General features: G+C 39.9%; 1 protein-coding gene across 1 annotated transcript in view; it reads left to right on the forward strand.

The window, feature by feature from the left end:
- CLCN1 (chloride voltage-gated channel 1) overlaps positions 1-22,436 on the forward strand; it is a 39,466-nt gene that overhangs the window by 9,118 nt on the left and 7,912 nt on the right. The window contains exons 4-15 of the mRNA XM_085324650.1: positions 657-785; positions 890-1,023; positions 1,386-1,463; positions 5,107-5,185; positions 5,592-5,717; positions 11,315-11,399; positions 14,657-14,758; positions 16,575-16,659; positions 17,070-17,219; positions 19,889-19,958; positions 21,453-21,563; positions 21,697-21,910. Coding sequence (XP_085180776.1) covers positions 657-785; positions 890-1,023; positions 1,386-1,463; positions 5,107-5,185; positions 5,592-5,717; positions 11,315-11,399; positions 14,657-14,758; positions 16,575-16,659; positions 17,070-17,219; positions 19,889-19,958; positions 21,453-21,563; positions 21,697-21,910 — 1,363 coding nt within the window. The remainder of the gene's footprint in view (positions 1-656; positions 786-889; positions 1,024-1,385; positions 1,464-5,106; positions 5,186-5,591; positions 5,718-11,314; positions 11,400-14,656; positions 14,759-16,574; positions 16,660-17,069; positions 17,220-19,888; positions 19,959-21,452; positions 21,564-21,696; positions 21,911-22,436) is intronic.

The following is a 22,436-nucleotide window of genomic DNA, read 5'->3' on the forward strand; positions in this document are numbered from 1 at the left end:
CCTTGCTGCCAGGGAAGTTTGAAATACTTGTAGTATAGTAGAAAGGAAGTTGAGTAGGACATAGCTCTTTAAGGGGATGGTAGGGAATAATGTGGAAGGAAGTGGGCATGGAGCAAAGGATATGTGTGTGAATCAAAGACAAACCATTATTTTGGCTTCCTTTCCCTCCTGCTCCCTAGTAATTATAGGACCACAAGGAAGTGGTAATCTGGTCCTTCCTATTATACTGGTTCCCATCCGCCCCAGGTTTGTGTCTTTATTTTTAAATGATTGAGATAGAGGGAAGGGTACTAGCAGTTGATGGACCACTATTGTGATCCAGGGCTAATGTCACCAAATGAAGATCCCTCATTCAATAATTCATCCCCACAACTACATGCAATGTAACTTTGCTAATGCCACATTAGGATACAGGTATTAATATTGACTGTATACAGAAGGCTGTTTCTATCCATTCCAGCAGAATCCCTGTTTTATCCAGAAAGCTGTACTCCAAGGCATTGTCCTGCTTCCCTTAGAAAACTAGGACCTTAGGATAGCATTTCTCAGGGAGATTTAGTATGGGCAAGTTTAGCAAATGTGTGATTCCTTGATGTTTACCAAACTGTTTGGAGCACCTGCGGTTACTGACAACTTCTTTGCTTGTCTGTCAACAGCCTACAAGTGGATGTACAGAGAGCTGCACCCGAATGTCACTATGCAGTATTTGGCATGGGTCACATACCCGCTTGTTCTCATTCTGTTTGCGGCCATTTTCTGCCACCTCGTCTCCCCACAGGCTGTTGGTGAGGGCAGAAGGCATGGAAAGATCTGTTTCTGTCTGTCTCTTTTTCTTGTTCAATTTGGCTGTTGACTGTTTCTTCATCTCCTGTTCTGTTGTTGTTTTCAGGGTCTGGGATTCCAGAGCTGAAGACAATTATGAGGGGAGTGGTCCTCAAGGAATACCTCACCCTCAAAGCTTTTGTGGCCAAAGTTGTGGGCCTTACAGCTGGACTTGGAAGTGGCATGCCCGTGGGGAAAGAGGTGAATGTTGCTATCTTCATATGCCATGGTTGCCAGGGTCTGAGAGGTGGGAGGTATTGTCTATGGAAGAAGAGTCTATAAATATTTTCTTTCCTTTGTCACCATTCCTCTTCTCAAACCTCTTTGCTTTCTACCAACTTTTATCTCCCATTGGCTATTTTCCTTTCTCTATGAAAGGCTTGATATACAGAAGTTCAGAGACTCAAGTCACGTAGTCTTTGAGAGGAAGAAGAATGAAGGACAGGTTAGGATAGTCAAAGTATTTGTGAGATCTGCAATGACTAAATGGTCATTTAGGTCATAGAGGTCATATGGTCATAGAGGGCAACCCTCTCTGATTTTCTCCTTTTCTTCTCTTGCAGGGTCCTTTTGTGCATATTGCCAGTATCTGTGCTGCTGTACTCAGCAAGTTCATGTCGATCTTCTGTGGTGTGTATGAGGTAAGACATGTCTCTGCATACAGCTCTTCTACACATCAGACTCCTAAGATACTAGCTGATTCCTCCTGTGGAGGAAGGATAATATGTGTAGGTCCAAGATACAGAGGGATCATACTGATCRATTTCATCACACTGCCACAGAGCAGTAAATTACCAAGGAAAATATGGGAGGCCAGATATACAGCCCAGTAACTGTGTAGCACCAGCCAGGTATATTACCTACTACATTACATAGCGGCTGGTTAGGAATATGAGTTTGGCAAGTTTTCTGTCTCTTGATGCGGAAACCTTTGCACTGCAGTCAATGTCTGTGTAAAACAAATTCTTAAGTAGCTGTAAACAAAGATCAATTTGTCTTTAAACCAGAATATGTAGTGCATTGCTAATTATAGATACAGTCTCCAGGCTTTTGCTGTCATAGAACAGCCTGTGTGGGGAGATCACTGTACCGACTAGTCGTATAAAAAAATCTATTAACTGTCTATATACCTATATGTAATAATTGCTTTACATACAGGCTCCTAGCAGAAACTGGCTATGCAGTACAACAGTAGGAGGTGCTGTTGTACTTGAGTAGATCCTGTCTGCGCATAGTGACCAGTTCTCACTGCTGGAGACAAGCTGACTACACTAAAGACTGTACTAAAGCGTGTAGAGGCTGCTATTTAGAAAAGCAATGGTTGAATCTGCTGCTGGCTGTTGCTTTATTTCAATGTTATGAGTACTAACCCCTCGGCTTTGCTCCCTCTAACCCCAGCATGCCCTTCTCTGCCTGCACTCTCTGTTCCAGAATGTGCACAGGCAGCTCGATCTCCTGGTGGCGGCTTGCGCAGTTGGAGTTGGATGTTGCTTCGGGGCTCCTCTTGGAGGCAAGTGTCTTCCTATATGTGACATTTAACATACATCTCATCTTGCTTTTTGCTATGAGATCTGCTCTTGGGCAGGTTCTCCACAAATGTCTCTCCAGCTCTGTAGCATCAGGACTTATTTCTTTCCTCACGTAACTGGTGGCAATGGAAGAAAGGGAGAGCTTTATCCTGCAAAGGCCATAGGAAAAGCAAGACCTTTTAAGGTGTTGATTTCTAATGACATAGCTTGTTCATTCTCTGCCTGCCTTCCAGGGACATTGTTCAACTCGGTCTATTCACAGAATAATAAAGATTTAGTAGAGAATAGAAGCTAAAAATCACTTCACATAAGGAGTGACATAATTTAAGGGCAGGAGATGACAGCAGTTATGACAGGAAGTGATAGCATGAACAGTGAACGACTACCTATATTTTTATCAGTGGACTGGAGAACAGAAAAATCTGTATGCAAAGTTTTGGGCTGTCTTGTGTGAGAGAAATGCAGAGGGCTAATAAGATGCTTGGGAGGCTGGAGTAATAATACAGAGAGAGAGGCTGAGGGAGCTGAGTTAGATCAGCTTGGAGGAGAAAARGCTAAAGGAAGATAGTTTATTTGCTATCTTCAACCACTTAAAGGGGAATTCTAAAGAAGATGGATCAGACCCTTCTCAGAGGCAAATAGTGCAAAAGGCAATGGACACAATTTGCAAATGGGAAATTTGGACTATTTATAAAGAAAAAATGCCCCCTTCCCCTGCGGCTGGTTCAGTATTGGCACAGATGCCCAGAGAGGATGGGCACCTTGGAGATGTTCAGGACTCAGCTGGGCAGGATCCTGAGCAACCTGATATAGCCCTGCAGTTAGTCAACCTCTGAGCAAAGAGTTGGAGGACAGACCTCCAGAGTCTGAAGCCTAAGACTTACTGTGAGTCTGTGATTACATCATAGTAGAGGAATTAGAAGTTATCGTAGTTTCCCTAGCCCTAATTGTATTCCTCTTATGGATTCCCATGAGCTTCTCAAATGTGATTTCCATTACCTGGGAGACATAATCTTTAGTTTACCTTAGTCCTGGATACAGCTTGCAAATTTATACGATATCACCCATGGTGTATGTTTTTTTGATATTATTGCTGATGAACACCAGCCTGTGTATTTACAAGCAGACCTCAATTCGTGTTGGAAAAGCCAGTTTAGTCCTTGACAAGCAAACGATGCACAGGCCTGCATTTTCTGAGAGTCCTCTAGTACTCTTCAGTTTTTTTGTTTCAGTCTCTCTGGATGTTTCCATTCTGCTAGAAGCATCAGAGAACAAGCCAAGATCATCCTCCATACTGCTTAAGTATTAGCATGATTCCTGGCCTGGTTTTGGTCTGTGCCATTCAGCGGTCTGATACAGTGCCAGGTTATGGTTTGAGGGATGCCACGTGCCAGTGACCATTCTCAGTGGCCAACACAGATAAGAGCATACCATGCGTGAGTCTTTCAGTCTTACATTGTTCTTACACTATCCCATCCCTCTACTCTGTATATGTATTGCCACACTTCAAGCCATGTAACAGATATCCTCAGTTTCAAGCTGTGAATCACTGTGCTGGTGGGCTACAGCACAACCCTCACACTACTCCAGACACTTAGAACRGAAGCCCCTGTCATGTCTTCCTTCCCACCTTCCACAAATTATTGTATCACAGGGGCAATACACAGTGCCCAGAGGAGACCCAGGACAAAGATGTGGATTTGGCCAGACTGTTTTGGGTCAGGGGATGGTCCCTGGCCCTTTTTTGTTGGGCTGTGCAGACATGGCCTGGACACATCTCTTAGCTGAAGCTCCATCAAGCACTTGCTCAGGTAAGTGGGACTTCATAGCCTTTGCCTTTAGAAGTCACCTTGGTCATTTCTATTCCCACAGTAACACAAAACCGCTCTTTCTCAAAACTCCACTCCTGTGGGAGATTTAATACACTGCTTTAGGGATGTGCGATAGCAGGAAGTACCAAACACATAGACTTTAACCCTAGTGTTCTTTATATTAGAAACCACCTGAGATATAGACAACACAAAATAAAACCTATCTTCTCCCCTTTCCTAAGGCTCTTCACCATTCTCAGGCACTTTGGGGTCCTCAGGTGCTCTTCCAAATCTTGGAGAAAGAGTAAAAGGGGATTTTCTCCCTTTCAGCAGCTCTATGTCCTCCAGAACAGTCTCAAGAGAGACTCTATCTTTTATAACATCTATTTCACTTTAGTATCTTGATTGCTTTCACAAAGAGAGTAAGAAATTTTACTGCATGATTGGTTACCCACTTACCTACTCAGGATGACAGAACATACAGCAGCTGTCTGAGTTCAATTCTGGATATGCATGTGCCTTGTGCATCCAGACTCAGAGTTATTTTCTTCGAGGCGCTCTCTGGTGCATGTGCATCCTGAGATTCCCTGCCAAAGTAAAAGAGATGGAGTAAAACAAACATGTGGGCCTCCAGCTTCCCAAGGATTTTCCATGAGACATTTCTTCGATAGTGACAGAAACGTAAATGTTTCAATGATAGGATGCTGCCTTCTCCATGTGTCTTGAAGATGTGGTTCCAGGCGTATACCTATCTTGAGCCAAGTCTTTTGAATATTTTGAAGCCATCCAGGAGGGAGAAGCAAGATAAGCATAGATATAACTCTAAGATTGGTGACACAGTTAGAGGACACCATTGGCTGTACCTTTTATTCTGTTACTCACTCTTTTGTTTCTTTCCTTTTTTCTTCTGTTTGTTTGTCTCTCTTTGCCTCTTCCACCAGTAGCAGCCATATTATTATACAGATGTCCTGACTGTGGGTTGTGCTGTTGGGGTCGGCTGCTGCTTTGGGACACCACTTGGAGGCAAGTGGCTGTTCATTTTGCTTTTGTTTTTTTCAGGTACTTAAATCCTCTTCTGTCTAGTCTTGTTTTCCTTTTCCCCTTTCCTGCACTCTGTTCTTGGTCTGTCACATACCTTAAACAAGCAAATTTGCCTTTAATGTTTCCAGTATCCTCAGCTTCTCTGACACAGTCTTTTCTCCATGTATTGTCAGCCTTCTGCAAGCAAGGGCAGAAGGCTCTTTAGAAGCCTATCTAGGAGCCTTTCTCATGCTTCTGACATTACACTTCTGATAGGATTTTACTTTGCCCCCTTTGCAAACTCTATGGTGCAGACACTATGACCATAGCAGGAAGATGACAGCAGTGTCAAGAGAGTGTGAAGAGTTCTGGGTTTACTTACAAGTGACTACATCTTTGTTTTTTCCAGGGGTCCTTTTCAGCATTGAGGTTACTTCCACTTACTTTGCTGTGCGCAATTATTGGAGAGGTTTCTTTGCAGCTACCTTTAGTGCCTTCATTTTCCGAGTCCTTGCTGTCTGGAACAAGGATGCAGGTAAGCTAAGAACCATTTTTCACTCTGTGCCAAAGTTGCTCTGTTAATTTATTATTTTCCATCTTTCTCAAAGCCAAAGCTTGAAACTTCTGCCATCCCATATGACTTCCAGCAGTAGGGAAGGAAACAGAAAGAGAAGCATCTTATATCACCACTTGTCTAGCTTATCTGTTCCTAGGTATATGGGGCAAATGACCAAAAAATGACTGAATATGACTCCTCATCAAGTAAGAGGGCCCTTAAGGTGAGATTTTTGCCTCTAGTCAACAAAATGTCAAGGCTGCCAACCTAGAGGTATCCCATCATAGAGAAGATACTACAGTGTAGGTTGCTCTAGTGCACTACAAGTGCCATGGTTAGGTTTGGTCATCTCTTGACCAGAAGCATAAAAAATAAGAAATAATTTAGGGAATTGAGGTGGTAAGATGATTAGGAGGCCACAAGATTAGTGGGATCTGAAGAAAAAGAAGACTGAAAGGTCCAAATGTACTCCATGGTACTCCATGGCAGCTCTGAAGGAAAAAAAAATAACTGTCCTCAAGTAACTGAAAAAGGTAAGTTCAACTTTTGTGCAGACAGAAATAGCAGAGCAAACCTGTTCAGGAAAGCATTTCAAATACTGTAGGAATGGAGTTCCAGCTGATGCAAGAGGCTGCCATTTCTTTGCAAACTTCTTGTTTATTATGCCTTTATCGTTTATTCTTCTACTTTTATCTGTTTTATATATCTGAACTAAAGGTGGCCCTTCTTTTACTTAAAAACTACTATAATTTATGTCTGTATTGACTTCACAGGGTTGGATTTCTCTATGCAAAAATATCTCTATTTTACTTGAATGTGCTTTTGAATCCAGATAYAGAAAATGACTACATCTTTGCCTGTGGAAACACTGCCTTCTATTGAGGGATATTCAGCCATCATACCAAGCACAAAAATATGTGTTCTGTTCTTTCCAGAGAAAGATAAAAGGAATTTTAAGATAAATGATAAGAGATAATCTCCTTCCTTCATTTCATCTACTCTAGTTCCTTCTCTGATCTCTCAAATCATTAGAAATTAGCTTAATCCTGAAACATCAGACCTACTATCTCTTCTTCAAAATCATCTGGATGGCCTTAATATCCATATTAATGGCTCCTTACATTCTGCCTCAGTGACTCTCTGGGTTAATAAGTTCCATGATCCCACTGTGTATAAAAAATACTTCCTTTTCATAGTTAYGAATTTGCTTTGTCTGTGTCACCAGTCTCCTTGTCCTTGTATTAAGGAACTAGAAACTTTTGCCTAGACTAATCATTTATTATCTTATGATCTTTTATCATGCCTGTTCTAACTTACCTCTCCTGTCTTTCCTTGCTCACTTCCCTTCAAAAGTTACAAGCCCAGTCTATTCAGTCTTTGTTCATGCAAGGATTTTTCTTAAGCCCACTCTCTGATGCCTTCACAATTTCTTAAGTCTTGTATGCTCTCAGAAATTAAGCACTCTGTAGATAAGCTGATGATTTTATGCTAGTTTCCTGTGTGAACACTGTTATCAGTTAGTAAGAATACCTTTGTATGAGATAAGTAAATGTACTTGAACATGGAAGAAATTGCTTACCTTAGTGTGCGCAATGCACATCCACTTGTAATGTTCATGCAGAATATCTAAACTACTGCAAATTCTTACATAATTCGTGAAGTAATTTTTCTGCTTAGACAAGCATTTTTCATCTTCTTCCCAAAAAAAATTTGGGATAAAACGATCAGAACTGCAAGCAGATGAGATGAGTACTGATTTATTTGAAGGTAATACAATATTTTTTGCATTATGAACCCATTCCTTTTGCAACATTTACACATTTCTAGCAGCTGCAGTTAAAAAAAAGGAAAAAAGACATTTCTATTAGAGCTGTCTACACTGATCAAATCTCTTTCTTGAGATGGTATCATTAGATTTCTTTATCATGTATCAATAATCTTCCCCACTGAATGCATCACTTGGCATTCATCAGCACGGAACATTGCCTTTCTTACACGCTCTTCTCTGCTCCCAGTCAGGCTAAACCAATTTAGTAACGTGTACACATTCTACTACCTTCCACAGAAAATTATTAATCATAGACTCATAGAAAGATTTAGGCTGAAAGAGACCCCTGGAGGTCTTTAGTTCAAACTGCTGCTTACAGCCGGGCCAACTTTCCACTGCTTCTCTGGGCATCTGTTTCAGTGCTGAACCACTCTCAAAAGAAGCAGTTTTTCAGTATATATTGTTAAAATTTCCTTGCTGCAAGCTGTGCACTTTGACTCTTGTCCTGTCAGTGTGTTTCTATAACTTTTCTGTTAGGTACAGGAACTCTCCTTGGCCTTCTCACTTCCAAGCTGAATAGAGCTAGTTATCCTTTTCATGTACATCATGTACTGCATGCCCCTGACCATCTTGAGACCCTTCCCTAGGCTCTCACAAGTTTTGTTATATTTCTTTTATACTGGGGAATCCAAAATGGTTGCGGTATGCTAGATATGGCCTTATCACTGCCGTATGGAGGGAAATAATTCCTTCCTCAGCCTGCTAATTGTGCTCTTGCTAATGTGGCCACAAGGGTGAAAACTGAACCAGGCCTCCCAGCCTTTTCTGAAGAACTCTTTCCATTCACTAGTTCCCTAGATTGTACAATGCACCTGCCATTCCAGAGCAGGCCCAAACATTTGTCTTTGTTGAACTTAGAGGTTCCGACCAGTCCAGTCCTGAGTTTACTGAGGCTGCTCTGTATTGATGGCTGCCCAGCCCTCCAACTTATTCACCATGCCACCTCTCTCCTCCCATTTGGTTTTATCAGTAAATTCACTAATCATACTTTCTACCTTATCATCCAGGACATTGATGAAAATGTTAAACAGAATCGGCTCCAATACTGACCCTTGAGAAAATTCATTCAACACCAGAGTCCCAAGAAAATAATTTGCAGCTCCTATTATATGTCTGTTGTGACAAACCCACTTTTTTCTCTCTTTGGATTAGCTTCTGATCCATAGTAACATTTTCCCTTTTTCCATTTGATCAGTGGAGCTCAGCATATAGCTCCACAGTCTCATGTGGGAACTTTCAATAATCTAAGTAGATAATATTCCCTTTAATCTTGTTTTACAGCCTTATTCAAAAGACTCCAGGTGACAAACAAACTTCCTATTCATTTGAACTTTTTTTTTTTTTTTTTTTTTTTTTTTTTTTTTTTTTTTTTTTTTTTTTTTTTTTTTTTAAATTTTTTTTTTTTTTTTTTTTTTGCCTTGGCTTTGAGGTTCAAGAGAAAAATTTCCAGGCTTTTACTTGTTTTTTAAAATCTATATATATTTTACCAGTTTGCCAGATACTAACACAAGATTCTGTTTGCATTTCACCACATTGTTCTAGAATCTTCTTAAAAACAGATGCTTCCCTCAGTCACAGCAACCTGTAGTGCTCATCCCACAAGGTGACTATTTTGTTAAACAACGCACATTTGTATTTCATCATCTGCCTCCAAACACTTCTCAAAAGCATAATCTCCAGAATTTTATTGCCTTCTAAGTCATCACCTTGTTCTAATGCCTCTTTAATTGTTATTTTTTTAACCTCCAAGCTGCATCATTGCTCCCAAGAAGTAGAAAGTAAGGAAGCAATATCTTTAGAGGAGGCAGCTGCAAATAAGTTGTGTAGCTTCTGAAAAAAGTTCTTTTTTTTCTTATACCCACAAACTCCAGGCTTCTGGATACTGTTGTCTTTGTTAGTTGGCTTTGTGTCACATCCTCCAGAACATCTGGCCCATTCTGCTTGGCTGCTGCAACTTCTGCCCCTGTTAGTTAATCATGGAAGACTAAAGTTCTGCAATTGTCAGGATTTCTACTTGGCCACATCTTGAGCCTTTGTCTTATGTGTCACAGTGCTTTATGCCTTGCCTTCCTTCTACCCTTTCTGGTCACTTCTACACATGGCTTATTGTTATTTTAATATCCACAGATTTTTTAAGTAGAACTTCCCATTTCACAACAGTCTTTTTTTGTGATGGAACATTTTTCTCTTAACATTCACCACATTAGAGTTTGGTGGCTACTCTAAACTACTTAACTGGCTACATCTGTAGCCAGTGGAGTGCCTCTAGAAATCAGCTTAATCATTCAGCTTCAGGACATAAGCTGAGGGTAGATGCACTAAATCCTTCTATGGATGTCTCTTGCTATCTCTTTGGAACATAGAGGGAACCTAGACTAAGTGCTGTGACCTGTTTACCTTCACTCTGGTCACTTTTGCCACCTTGTCAGACCGTTGGAAATTGAGGTTATTATACTTTCGTCACTGTCAATTGGTGACTTAGACTGTCTGTTTCCTACAACTAAATTAAAATTATCCCTTTCTTGGGCTCTTCTACAGAAAAGAGGATGTCCTTCTTTTCACCATCTTCTACCCTCCCTTGTCCTGACTCAATTTTCTGCCCTCACTTATGCCATTTCTACTGTTCAGTTGACCCTTCCATTCAACTCATTATCCTGGAAAAGGACTAATTCAGGAAGTAAGAAGATAGGTTTTCTGATGTATTAATGAGGTGAAAGAACTCCATGAACACTCTGTAATGTGTCAAAGGAGGGAAGGAGCAGAAGGAGAAGAGGAGGACGAAGAGAGAGGGAATAAGAGATTCCCATTTTGGAGAGTAACATGCTGTTACACAGGATCGTCTATCTTAGGTAACGTAGAGCATAGCGAACTGATTAAATCATTGTTCTTAACCTGGTCCTGTGTGACCAGTTAATAAGTAATTAAAGTCTCCCATCGTTATCATATTATGCTTGATCTTCACTGCTTCTTTTCTTTTCTCATTATGTATATAATTCCTTGATCCAGAAGTCTGTAAAATTTGGTTGGAATTTATATCTATACCCATTCTGTTACGTTTCCACCTTGTATTGGCTCGGTGTTTTTGACTTCACCAGCTGGCATACAGGTTTTTACCATTTCCACATAATTAGGCACCTACATGTAAAAGCAGGGGAGGCTTCACAATCTGAGTCATTTTTGCTGTGCAATACTACCAGGAGAGGTGAGCTGGAGAAGATGAGTCTTAGCTGATCTTTTCCATCTCTGGTTTCTAACACTGTTTTATTCTTTTGGTACCACTCATAAAAATTGCATAGATGCAACTTCAGAGAGGATCTGAGCTGTGTTTCCAGATGGTAATCACAACTGTATGTGACAAGGGTTCTCCAGGGATGTGAGCACTGCCTGCCTCTGCAAAAAGGGTTTTTGTAGAGTCAGTGAGCAAAATGGGAAGACCTTTTATATTATAAAGAAAAGCTAAAAGAAAAAAAAAAAAAAAGAAAATCCTGTAAAAATCTAGGATTGCAGCTAAAAATACATACATTCTCTGAACACAAACCTATATCATCTAGACTACTGGGATCACAAGTGCTCAAAAATAGTCAATACTAAAATCAGAGCGGTTTGCACATCTGTAACATTGTATATAATATCATACAACCACACACGTGTATAACTATTTCCCCTCTCCCTACCCCCAGCTTTATGGCATTTAGCATCTCACCTCATTCTTCCCTTTCCTTTTCTACCTTTTTCCTCTCTTACACAGTCACCATCACAGCCCTGTTCAGAACTAACTTTCGCATGGATTTCCCCTTTGATCTGCAAGAGCTACCAGCATTTGCTGTAATAGGGTAAGTCCACAGGGACTCAGCTCCTTGCACTATGAAGGATATCCAGTGAGCACTGTTAGGATTTCCTTTGCAAAACAGAGTTACAGCTCCTTGCGGCATTTTGACCATCACCAGTAAGTCCTCTTCTTGTTGGGATTCTGCCTTAAGAAATGGTTCTCATGTAAACAAATAGGTAAAGAAGGAAACAAGGGCAGTACGTAGGCGTATGTCATTTCCTTTCCATATATCTTTTTCAGATATTAAGTTATGGAGAGAAAAAACTAGCTCAGGCTATGTTCTAGGTATAGATTTACTCAACAGTCCTTTAACCATCTTGATGACATTCTCAGATGACCTGAATAAGCCAGTAAGGCCTTTTTGCTGAGCAGTAGTTCCTTTTCTTTATCATGAGTTTATTTGCCCAGATCTTGAGGACATGAGGGCTATTGGTGAAGAGAAAGTGGTATTTCTGAGACTTCTGCTATCTTCTGCAAGGCCATCTCCAGGCAAAAATGCTCTGTCAGCCTGGGTTGGAGAATGGGAGGAATGGGTTAGAATAAGTTAAGACTGATTTGCATGTTTATTTTCTATCATTTTGGAGCAGTTCTGCATTAGAAACTAAGGCCAAGTCTTTTCTAGCTTGGATATCTAGGAAGYTATACACAATTTATTAAGATCTGGGCAATCAGTACATTGCAACCTAATGCTCCCATAGTAAGAAATGAAAATTAGAGAAAACAAACTTCAGAGGATCTAGGGGGGTGGGACAAAAGAGTTAACCATGAAGTTTGACTTTTACAAGGACAGAATGATTATCCTTTCCAAAAGAGGTATGTTCCATAGAAGCACTAGTAAAAATAGCTGAATAATAATTGGAGCCAGTAGGGACAATGGTTGGATTGTTAAGTTCTGTGCCAGTCAGTGTTTATTGAGATATCTGAGTTAGTTTTAATTGTGTAGAAAATTTTAGGAAGTGAAAGAGTAAATTTGAGAAAAAATGGGAACAGAATTGTGGAATACTGGAGAAAAAWCTGAGTTTGGAATTGCTGCTAGGGAAAGTTTTGGGTTAGAGTGAAAAGGCTCCAGGGAAATCACTGCAGAACAGTAGTGAGGGCAATACATTGTAGGAAAAAATACTTGTGCTGGCATGATGAATGTATTCTGTGGGGGCCTGGGTCCAAGATGAGAAATATAGCTCAGGTTTTCCAGCTCCTTTTGGGAGGCTGCTCACATATTCATTTACTTGACTTGTAAAACTCAAGGGGGATTTTTAAAGACCTCAAATACATTTAAAATCTATCAATATCGAGGAGCTTTTGCTAATCATATTTATCCACTTTGTTCTCCTTGCCCTTAAATAAATTGCATGCTTTCACTTGCTTGCTGAACATGAGGGAATCTGTTTGTTTAGATAGGTAAGAAAAAAGACAATCCTTCTGATTTACAACTGATAAAATGCAAAACTTGTTGTCATTGGTTTTTGAACTGAATTGGCAGATGTGTTTTTCTGTGGTGTTGCACATAGGCTAGGGAAAGTGTGTAGTGTATGATGGATGTGAAATACTTTCAAAGGCCAGGAGGACCAGTGNGGGGGGGGGGGGGGGGGGGGGGGGGGGGGGAGTTAGAGATTTAGAAGGCTACAAATTCTCTTAAAGTTTAGTCTCTCCTCAAAGCTGAACTCTCTATCTATCTAGCTTACTTCTTTACTTTCACGTAGCATGAAAAGCTGAGCCAGTCCAAGTGGTACAGACAGGTAGATCTTGTCCTCCTGTGCCAGCAAAAGTTGATAATTTGCAAAACTCGTATAGGAGAAGCACTTCTATTTTCTTGGGAAATTGATAAGCAGGAATGGAGGGATCTGCTTTACTGATGCAAAGTATTATAAAAGAGATTCAGTTCACTGTGCAGCTATCGAATGCTTATATTGCCCAAGGGACTGGTCTAGTTCAGCAGTACTACTGAATAGTGCTAGTTTAAATTATTTAAGAGAAGTTCATCAGACACATTTTGCTTTCTATGAATAGTATTATATTAGATATAATTTGTTTCTATGTCACTTTCAAACAGCCAAGCCCATGGCAAGAATTTTTCAAAATATGGATTTGGCTTTCTTTTTCAGTAAGGTAAAATTGTCTTTGAATGAGATTTTTAAAAGCAAAAACCTGCAAAACATATGAAAAAAGRAAAAAAATATTATTTTTAAAAATAATAGAATGAATAAATTGTTYATTTATCCTCAGTGTTCTGTGGCTTAATAATATGCTGCATAAAATAATAATTCTTCTTAACAATTTTAAAAGGAACTCTTTTTTTAATTTCATGTTTGAGTATTAGGCCCTATTTACCCAGGTCTTGTTAAGACAGAGAATATAAGAATGAAGGACATTTCTTACAGCCAGCTATACTTTCTTGGACTGATTAGGATTAAAAACATAGAGTAGTTAGGAACAAATACCTGACATAATTGGGTTTAAGAAAAGTTACTATCACTTTTTATACACAATATAGAAAAATAATTTTGCTGAATCAGAACCAGATTCCTTCCTTCCTTCTTTTTTTACTATCCCCTCCTCTAATTTGATGTCTAAGTTCTGATGGGACAGATCTTTGTCCAGTTGCCCTTCTCCAGTCTCCTCTGAGATCTATCAGTCTTTATTTATAGGTTCTGATACTGTTCACATCATCCAAGCATTTGACCAGTTCAAATTAAAAATAGCCACAGAAAAGCATGCTCTAGCTAATTTTCAGTACATTAATTCTGAGCGGAACTATTGACAAACCCTATATTCAACCAAGGTGTAGCTGAGATAGAAAAGTCATCATATGATATCTGTCTTGCCAACAAAATCGTACTTTATTTCTCCACTGATTGCACGTGGTTGTTGGGGTGGGGGTGKGGGGGGGTGCATTTATAGGAGGCATTTGTAAGACAGAGCATTGCAAAGAAAAGGAGAGGAACAGGTAGAATTCAGAAGCAGCCTTATTGTGTCCTGGAACTGGTCATCAGCTCCTGACATGGGATTTTCCCCATTTAAACAAGCAAAAGTTTAAGCAGTAAAATGGGATTGTGTGCATCAAGGAAGTCCAAAGTGGTCTCTCCCTTTTCATCAGGAAGCTAGTGTCTTCAAGAGAGTTGCTATAGGAACACCCCTGTAGGTAACATTTGAAAGGCTTCATGAACAGCTGAAGAGGAAATATACTACAACTCATTTTTTTGGTTGATAATTTGCATGTTGTGTTCTGTTTTGTACTATTTTATTTCATTTCCTTCACTTTAGGATATGCTCTGGATTCCTTGGAGCACTTTTCGTTTATCTCAATCGCCAAGTGGTCCTATGCATCCGGCGTCATACAGCTCTAAGTCAGTTTCTCACCAAATAGTGAGTGCATTCGAGGATACTCTCTTTTAGGGACCAGCTTTGATACCCTACTCGTACCGGATAGTAACAAATGCTTTCTGGAAACTGGTAGAACTATCTGAGGTGTGAGACAGTAAAAGTATGAGAATCCGAGTTTATTTGAGGGTAACATATCTGTTACCCTCATCTGCAAACATAAATCTGATGTAAGCTGGATTTTCCTCTTGACCAGCTCCAATAGTTTCAAATAGCTTCTTAAATTCAGAAGGAGAGTATACTGCAATATATATTAAGAGGACAGGGCAGACAGTTGACTGAACAGCAAATATTCTTAATTAGAAAATCAATTATAATGTTTTTTAAGAGGCACTGCTTAATTTTTAGTATATATTAAAGAAAAAAAGAAATCCAAAATTTGACCTAGGAGTTCAACATTGTTTATATTTTAAGAAAATTCAATACAACTGAAATGCAGCTGCATCTTAAAAATCTAAAAGTTATTTTTAAATCAAAATGTATACAAAAATGTAAAAAACCTGCTGCAGCATTCCAATTACTGCATACTTAAGAACCAAAACCTGTAACTGAGAGTAACCAAATGATATGAATTGCTGCATGGAAGAAAAATGTGAACCAAAATAAAGARCTTAGCAATAAAGGTTTTACAAAGCACTTAAATATTTTTGTCCTCTCTAATAAATCCAAAGTTACTGTTAATAATTTGAAGAAGAAAATGTATCTAATTTTAAATATTTTGAGTCTCTTTACAAAAGAAATGTGATGCTATGAGAATTTTTGTAGTTGAGAGGTGTGGAGGACCTACATTTGTTAGAAACTTGCACATTTGAGCAGAAAAAAATCTGTAGTTAAAAGAAAGTTCAAAATAGCTTCATTTATGATGTGGAAGAAAAAATGTCTTTTGTTATTTTATAGGATTATCTGTAGAGCCATCAAAATTGTAACAGAGGAAATACAGAAGTGGAGTGAAGCCTGAGAAGCAAGGAATTTGCTCTAAAATTTTAATAATTATAGGTTCTTAGACTGCAATGAGTTAAAGATTATATGATATGTCTTCTTGAATAACATGGCTCTTCAGCCAGAAACCCCTGTAATGGACTCAGTGATTTATTGAGGGAGGCCTAGCAATGACAACCGAGCATGTGGAGGCAGCCTAGGTTCTGAGGGCTCGCAGCATACCCTTGCAGAAACGCAGCCTGGGATTGGACACACTGGTGGCAAAACGTGGATGGCTTCAGCCTGCTGTCCAGCCATGTCCCGCATGGCCCAGTACTACCAGACACCCGAAGTCGTGGTAGTCAGCAATTCAAGAGAAAGTAAAGCAAATTTTTCCCATAAGAATTAATGCAATGGGAATGCATGAAGAAGGCTATGAAATACTCRTGTTTAAACATCCACATTTAGTAACTATGTTTACCCAGTAGAACATAATAGATAGCATGGGGGATGAAGAGACAAAAATGGAATAATCAAGACAATTGGAGGAAGAGCTGGCTTTTAGGAATGGGTCAGCATACCATTGTAAATGCACATTATCCTTGTATATTTAATTTCTGTGCATTTCATACATCCCTGCATGTATCCATCTCTCCCCCTTTCCCATTACACTATTTGTGACTGGAAAAAAATTGCTTTGCTGGCAGTTAAACTCTTCATGACTGATGATGATCAGTGGAGCAGGGCATTAAATTGTCAGCAAAAGAACTCCAGAGCAGATGTTGCAGATATCATTCATAGAAATAGCAGTAATAGTCCTGAAGTGATAGTGCTATAAGGATGTGAGGTTATGTTTTAATAAACTTCTCTTCTTTCTTTTCAGCCGCCTCATATATCCAGGGGTTATAACCTTCCTTATAGCAACAGTGACGTTTCCTCCAGGATTTGGGCAGTTCATGGCAGGAGAGGTGAGAGCGGGAAGTGCATTTGCAATTCCATGTAATTCTGGGGAACAGTTTCCCCTTCTCCTAAGCCCCAAAATGGAAAGGGGAGGGAAGATTTGAGAGCAGTTAAGACTGGAAAGATACTGTTTTCTGAGACTTGTGATCTCTGCTATCCCCTTCATATAAATTTTGTAAAATGTGTGTTCTCCTAAGCAAATTAATAAAGAAGATGTTACCTCATGTATATTAAAGGTGATATACTCTTTCAAGAGTTCCGGTAAAGTCCTATCTCTCTTCCTGAAGATTAAAAATGTCAGTGAAGTCTCATAATCATGACAAGCCTAGAAGTAAAAATCTCCTCCACTTTGTAGGAACAGAGATAGAACATTACTCCATCTAATGTCATGTCTCATCACTGTTTTCTTGCTGTTTAGTTGATGCCACGGGAAGCCATCAGCTCTCTCTTTGATAACTATACCTGGGCAAAATACACAGGGGACTCCCAGATTCTAGGGAAATCTGCTGCCTGGATCCATCCCAAAGTCAGTGTCTTTGTCATCATCCTCCTTTTCTTTCTCATGAAGGTAGGAAACACAGACCACCATACCATAACCTTTCTGCACTCAGGGTGAAAATTCTCAATCCTTTTTAGAATAGTTTGTGCACTGCCAGTGACAAGCTGTTGGGTATTGAAGGAAGCGCTACAACTGGAGCGGGATCTCACATCTTTTGATGGGATGTTTGCCCACTATGAATGCAAAATGACCAACATTATTAGGGAACAGTTTCCTGGCCTTAATTTACTGACCTCTTTCCCTCCTCCCTAGTTCCTCATGCCTCCTTCTGAATGACTTTCATGGTTCACTGTGTAGTAGCTGACAGTGAGGATGCAGAGGGCAGGAAAGATTTCTTAAGGTCCAGGAAAATAAGTTACCAAGTAAAAAGTTTTCCAATAATTTATATTTGGTCTAAGTCTGCACTGCGTGCTTCATATTCCTGGCTACAGACAGGAGACTAATAAGCCCATGCAAGCACATTTTATATGTGCATTAGGCTGCAGGATTTGCTAATCACACTGAAACTAGAAGGAGAAATTCAGCTGAGACCAGTTTTGCTCACTTGTGGGAAAGCAACAACAAATTAAATGTTCTGAGCTGACATAGTTTTAGAAAACTGCAACTGTTCAGGCTTCGAAAGGATCAGCTGTGTAATAAATGCATGACAGAGAAAAATAAGAGATTTGAAAGAAGAAAATATATTCCAGTGTTCAAAATACAAGTAGCAGGAAAGGTTTTCCTAAGAGTAAAAAAATAAAGAGAAAAGGGGGAGAATATCATAGAATTGATGTTTTTTTTTTTTTTTTATGAAGAAGTGAAAGAGTAGAGACAGCCTGGCAATATCAATCCAATATTTTGGTAGATCAGAAATTAATGTTTTATTGACACAGATGATTCTACCTAAAGTAAAACACTGTATCAAATTTCTGACAGGTAGTTCAGAGTTCTGCTTCTATGATAACTCTGATTATAGTGTACCATGTAGACATGGTCATATTTGTTTAAATGAAAGGAGAATGGACTACAAGCTCTATCTATCCTGAGTCCATCCGTTCTCCATTAGAAGATCTGTATTCTGAAAATCTAGGTTTGTTGGCCTTGTCAGTCAAATGACCAGATAACTGCTTCAAGCCTTTTTTTTTCTGAATATATTTGAGCTGGGATAGATCATACAAAAAAAGAACCAGCTGTTTTGACTCTGGGCAAAGACTTCGCATGATTCTCCACTGCACTATAGTCCCAGTCCTCAGCTTCATCTGGCCTAGGTTTGGCACAAGAGGAGGGAACTGAATTAGCAGTACTCCCCTTTTACAGTTTCCTGGACTTTGTAGCAAGCCAGGAGCTTATCCACTAGAAAATTCAGATGGCTTTTGGATAGAAGAGCAACAGCCAATATCAAGTAGATGGTCTAGCCCATTGTTCCAGCATGTCCCTTGATCAGGTGCTGTGAGAGATGTTCTCCTTGTTGTTACCTTTGTACAGCGAGCTTTCCTAAAGGGCAAGCTATCTCCTGGCTTCTTTTTCCCATTTATGTCAACTATTCTATTAGAATTACACCGGAAAAGCTCTCTTGGCTGTATTTCCTGTCACCAAAGTGACTATCTAATGAGATAAGCATCTCATCTGTCTACAGCTACAGAAGTGTCTGCAGAGGAATCACCTCTTCAAAAGTGGACCTTGAACAGCAGGAAGGCATTGCCCCATCTGAAGAAAACACATCTTTCTGAAGAGAATATAGCTTTCTAGTTCCATAAGGGAAACCTGAGAATATTGTTCTTGATGTGCTGGGCCATGGTTGCCTTTCCTACCAACAATACTGCTATAGCAAGGGAGATCTTACCAGTACACTCCCTTGTACAAGCTATTGAAATAACAACATTCCCTCTCGATTCCTTGACTGTGGAAACTGCTTGCTATATTGTCTGAAATGGCTGAGCTTATTGCCTTTGCAGTGCATGTGAGGTTAGGCTGTTGCCTCCAGAAGAAAACTACTTATGCTGGGCTAAGGCAGGATTTAGCAGGGCCTCAGTGCTGTCAGGCCAGATTTTTATCATTGTCCACAACATAGTAAGAGGACAAGAGGCAATGTATACAAGCTGTAGTAAAGGAGAGTTATCACAGTTGGACATCAGGAAAAAAATTCTCCTCTGAAGGTGGTTCAGTTGTGGCTTAAGTGCCAAAAAGGCTGGGGAATCTCCACCCTTAGAGATATTCATAAGTCACTTGGACAAGGCCCCAAGCAACTTGATACAAGTTTTGAATTAGCCCTGCTGGGAGCAGGGAGGTGGAGGAGAGCACCTTCAGAGGTCCCTTGCCAACTAAATCTTTCTGTAAGTCTATGAAATTTTGACAACATTGTTCTAAAAAAAAACATAGCTATTGGGAGCAGTGGGAAATCCCATCTTCCAAATTCTTAGGCAAAGGAATTCTCCATGTTGATTTATCTCCCTTGTGACTCAGCCTTACTACCATCATAGTAGTTACCCAGAAGTCCTCCACCACTGTGCTGGTGTGTTGCTGGARTTCTTCTAGCTCCCCTTCAATCCCCACGGTCCTTTTGCCCTTCATTTTCTTCTTAGGCTGCCAGATCCCTTAGAATGTATCTCTTTATAGGTTCACAGGCTGGGCAGTAGAGTGGGACTGCAGGAAATACTATTGCTGCTCACTAACAATCACACCCTCTACCTCTGTTCTAGTTCTGGATGTCTGTCATTGCCACCACCATGCCAATCCCCTGTGGAGGTTTCATGCCCGTTTTTGTTCTGGGTGAGTTTGAATTTATGTTACAGGGTATGTGTCTAACAGATGGAGCGGGTTAGAGAGGCAGTGCCTATGTACACAATAGGATTCTTCAAAAGGATGAGATGTCTATGCCAATCTCTCTTAAAAGCCGAGATGCTAGTCTCTGAGCCTCTGCTTCTGTCCTTTTCTTGGCCTCCCAGGTTCAAATGCTGAGGAGGAAATCCCTATCCTTTTATATACTGAAATCCAAGCTGTGGGAAGCATGCTGAATCATGGCCTTCTCATCTCCCTGCCTCCTCACCTGCAAAGGAATTCTCATAACTATAATTAGTAAGAGTTGTTCCTTTCCCCCCTGAAGACCAGCGAGAAGGATAGGAGCTAGAAGCTCAAAACTAGTATCAGCAATGTAACCCACCACTTATTCATTCCTTCTGACTGTAATATCTGGATATACAGCAGCTTATTGATTTTTAATTATTTTTAATTTCAAGATCAAAAAAAGATACTGATGCTGCAGTTAAGAAAAAAAGGCTACTTTAGATTAAAGTATAAGCTAATTAAATTCATTATTAAGTATCCATAACTCAAATGAAATCAAGTGTGTTAATGACCTGTGGATTCTGCTAGGCACTACTGAACATGAGTCAGTAGTTTGTCCTTGCTGGAAAGCTAACTATGAAGTAGGCTGTATTACAAAAAGCATAGCCAGCAAGGCAAAGGAAGTGGTTACGCCCCTCTGTTCAGCCCTTGGGATATCATTCTGGAATACTGTGCCATCCCAGTTCCCTCAATACAAGAGGTGCTGATCAAGCGCAGGAATAGTGAAGTGCCACTTCAAGAGGGGATCTAGCTGCAGTCTTTCACCACCTAATATGGGGGCAAATAGGGAAGATATACAGATTTCTCTCAGAGATGCACAGTAAATAGACAAGAGGAAGCAGGCATAAGTTGCAAGGTGGGAAATTCTGATGGGACATAAGAAAAAAAATTCTTTCTCTGGCTAAGGTGTCCAGAAATGTTGGGGCATCTCCATCCTTGGAGACTTTCAAAGCTTGCCTGATAAAGATTGGAGTGGCCTGATCTCAGGGGGTCAGACCAGAGACCTCCAGAGGTCCCTTTCCACCTAATGCATTCTTTGAGTCAGTGATTTTAATGTCTGGACATTCAGAGACTGAGTGCATGAAGAGCCTTAACTGTGATATGGATTGACATTACACACAATATTCCAAAAATGCTAATGTCTTTAAAAGATACTTCCTCCTCCCTGGGATTACAAATATTTCTAAGCCTAAGCGGAGGAAAAAGGAGTTTACAAATATATTTATACATCTTTTTGTCCTTTTAGAGTGTAGCTTCTCTAGTAACTGAGCACTACTCTTTAGCCCCCAGTGTCATTTTAACATAAGTTTGGTTTTGTTTGCGTTAGAAAATATGCTAGTGATTGTCCAGCATAGATGCTCAGCACAGACACCATATTCCTTAGATGCTAATTCCATAATCACTCATGATGCTTTCCAGGTGCTGCATTTGGCCGTCTTATTGGGGAGATCATGGCATCACTCTTTCCCAATGGGATTCTCTTTGATGGTATTGTTTATAGAATCTTACCTGGAGGGTATGCTGTAATTGGTGAGTCTCTGCATCTTTCTCTTTCTTCATCTGTTTTTGCTCCTGTGACTTTCCTGGTTGACATGACATTCTGTTTCTATGTGACACTCTTTCCTCTTCTCTCCTCATTCCTCCTCCACTATACCTGGGAAAGGTGCAGCAGCTCTGACAGGAGCAGTAAGCCACACCGTCTCCACTGCTGTAATCTGCTTTGAGCTGACAGGTCAGATCTCTCACATCCTCCCCATGATGGTGGCTGTCATTCTTGCCAACATGGTGGCCCAGAGTTTGCAGCCCAGCCTCTATGACAGCATCATCCAGGTGAAGAAATTGCCCTACCTGCCAGACCTGGGCTGGACTCACATAAGGTGCAGTACAACAAAGGTAGAGGTGGGGAGTGGAGGAGAAATAAAACAGAAGACGATTATACCATGGGAGAATGAAAGGTCATAAAAAAGGACTAGGACTAAAAATAAAATAAAAAGGCAGAATAGGACTAAAATGAGAAAAAAACAAGAGGTGGAGTAGAACAAGGTTTCAGACACAGAAATGGAGAAAATTCTTTTTCTTTTTTCACTGAAAGGACAGGTCTGAACCATCTGCAACTTTATTGACTTTGTGTAATTATCAAACTGCTCCAGTTAAAAAAATCAAATGTCTCATTTCCATTGTTTTCTGAATTTGTTTTGTGGATTTTTTTCCCAAAAAATGTTTAAGTATTTTATTATTTGGATAGTTGGCTTAAAAGAAATTTCAGTCATTCATATACATATATATATATAATGTAAATCTACGCATGTGCATTTTTTTTTGTGAGGGTCAGTGGAATGGAATGTAACTGTAATGAAAATCCAGTTATTCTGTGTTGATCACATTGAGTAGTCTTTTTTGCAT

The sequence above is a fragment of the Rhea americana genome, unplaced genomic scaffold (assembly GCF_003343005.1).
Source record: "Rhea americana isolate MKP2758 unplaced genomic scaffold, rheAme1 scaffold_92, whole genome shotgun sequence".
Classification (NCBI taxonomy): domain Eukaryota; kingdom Metazoa; phylum Chordata; class Aves; order Rheiformes; family Rheidae; genus Rhea; species Rhea americana.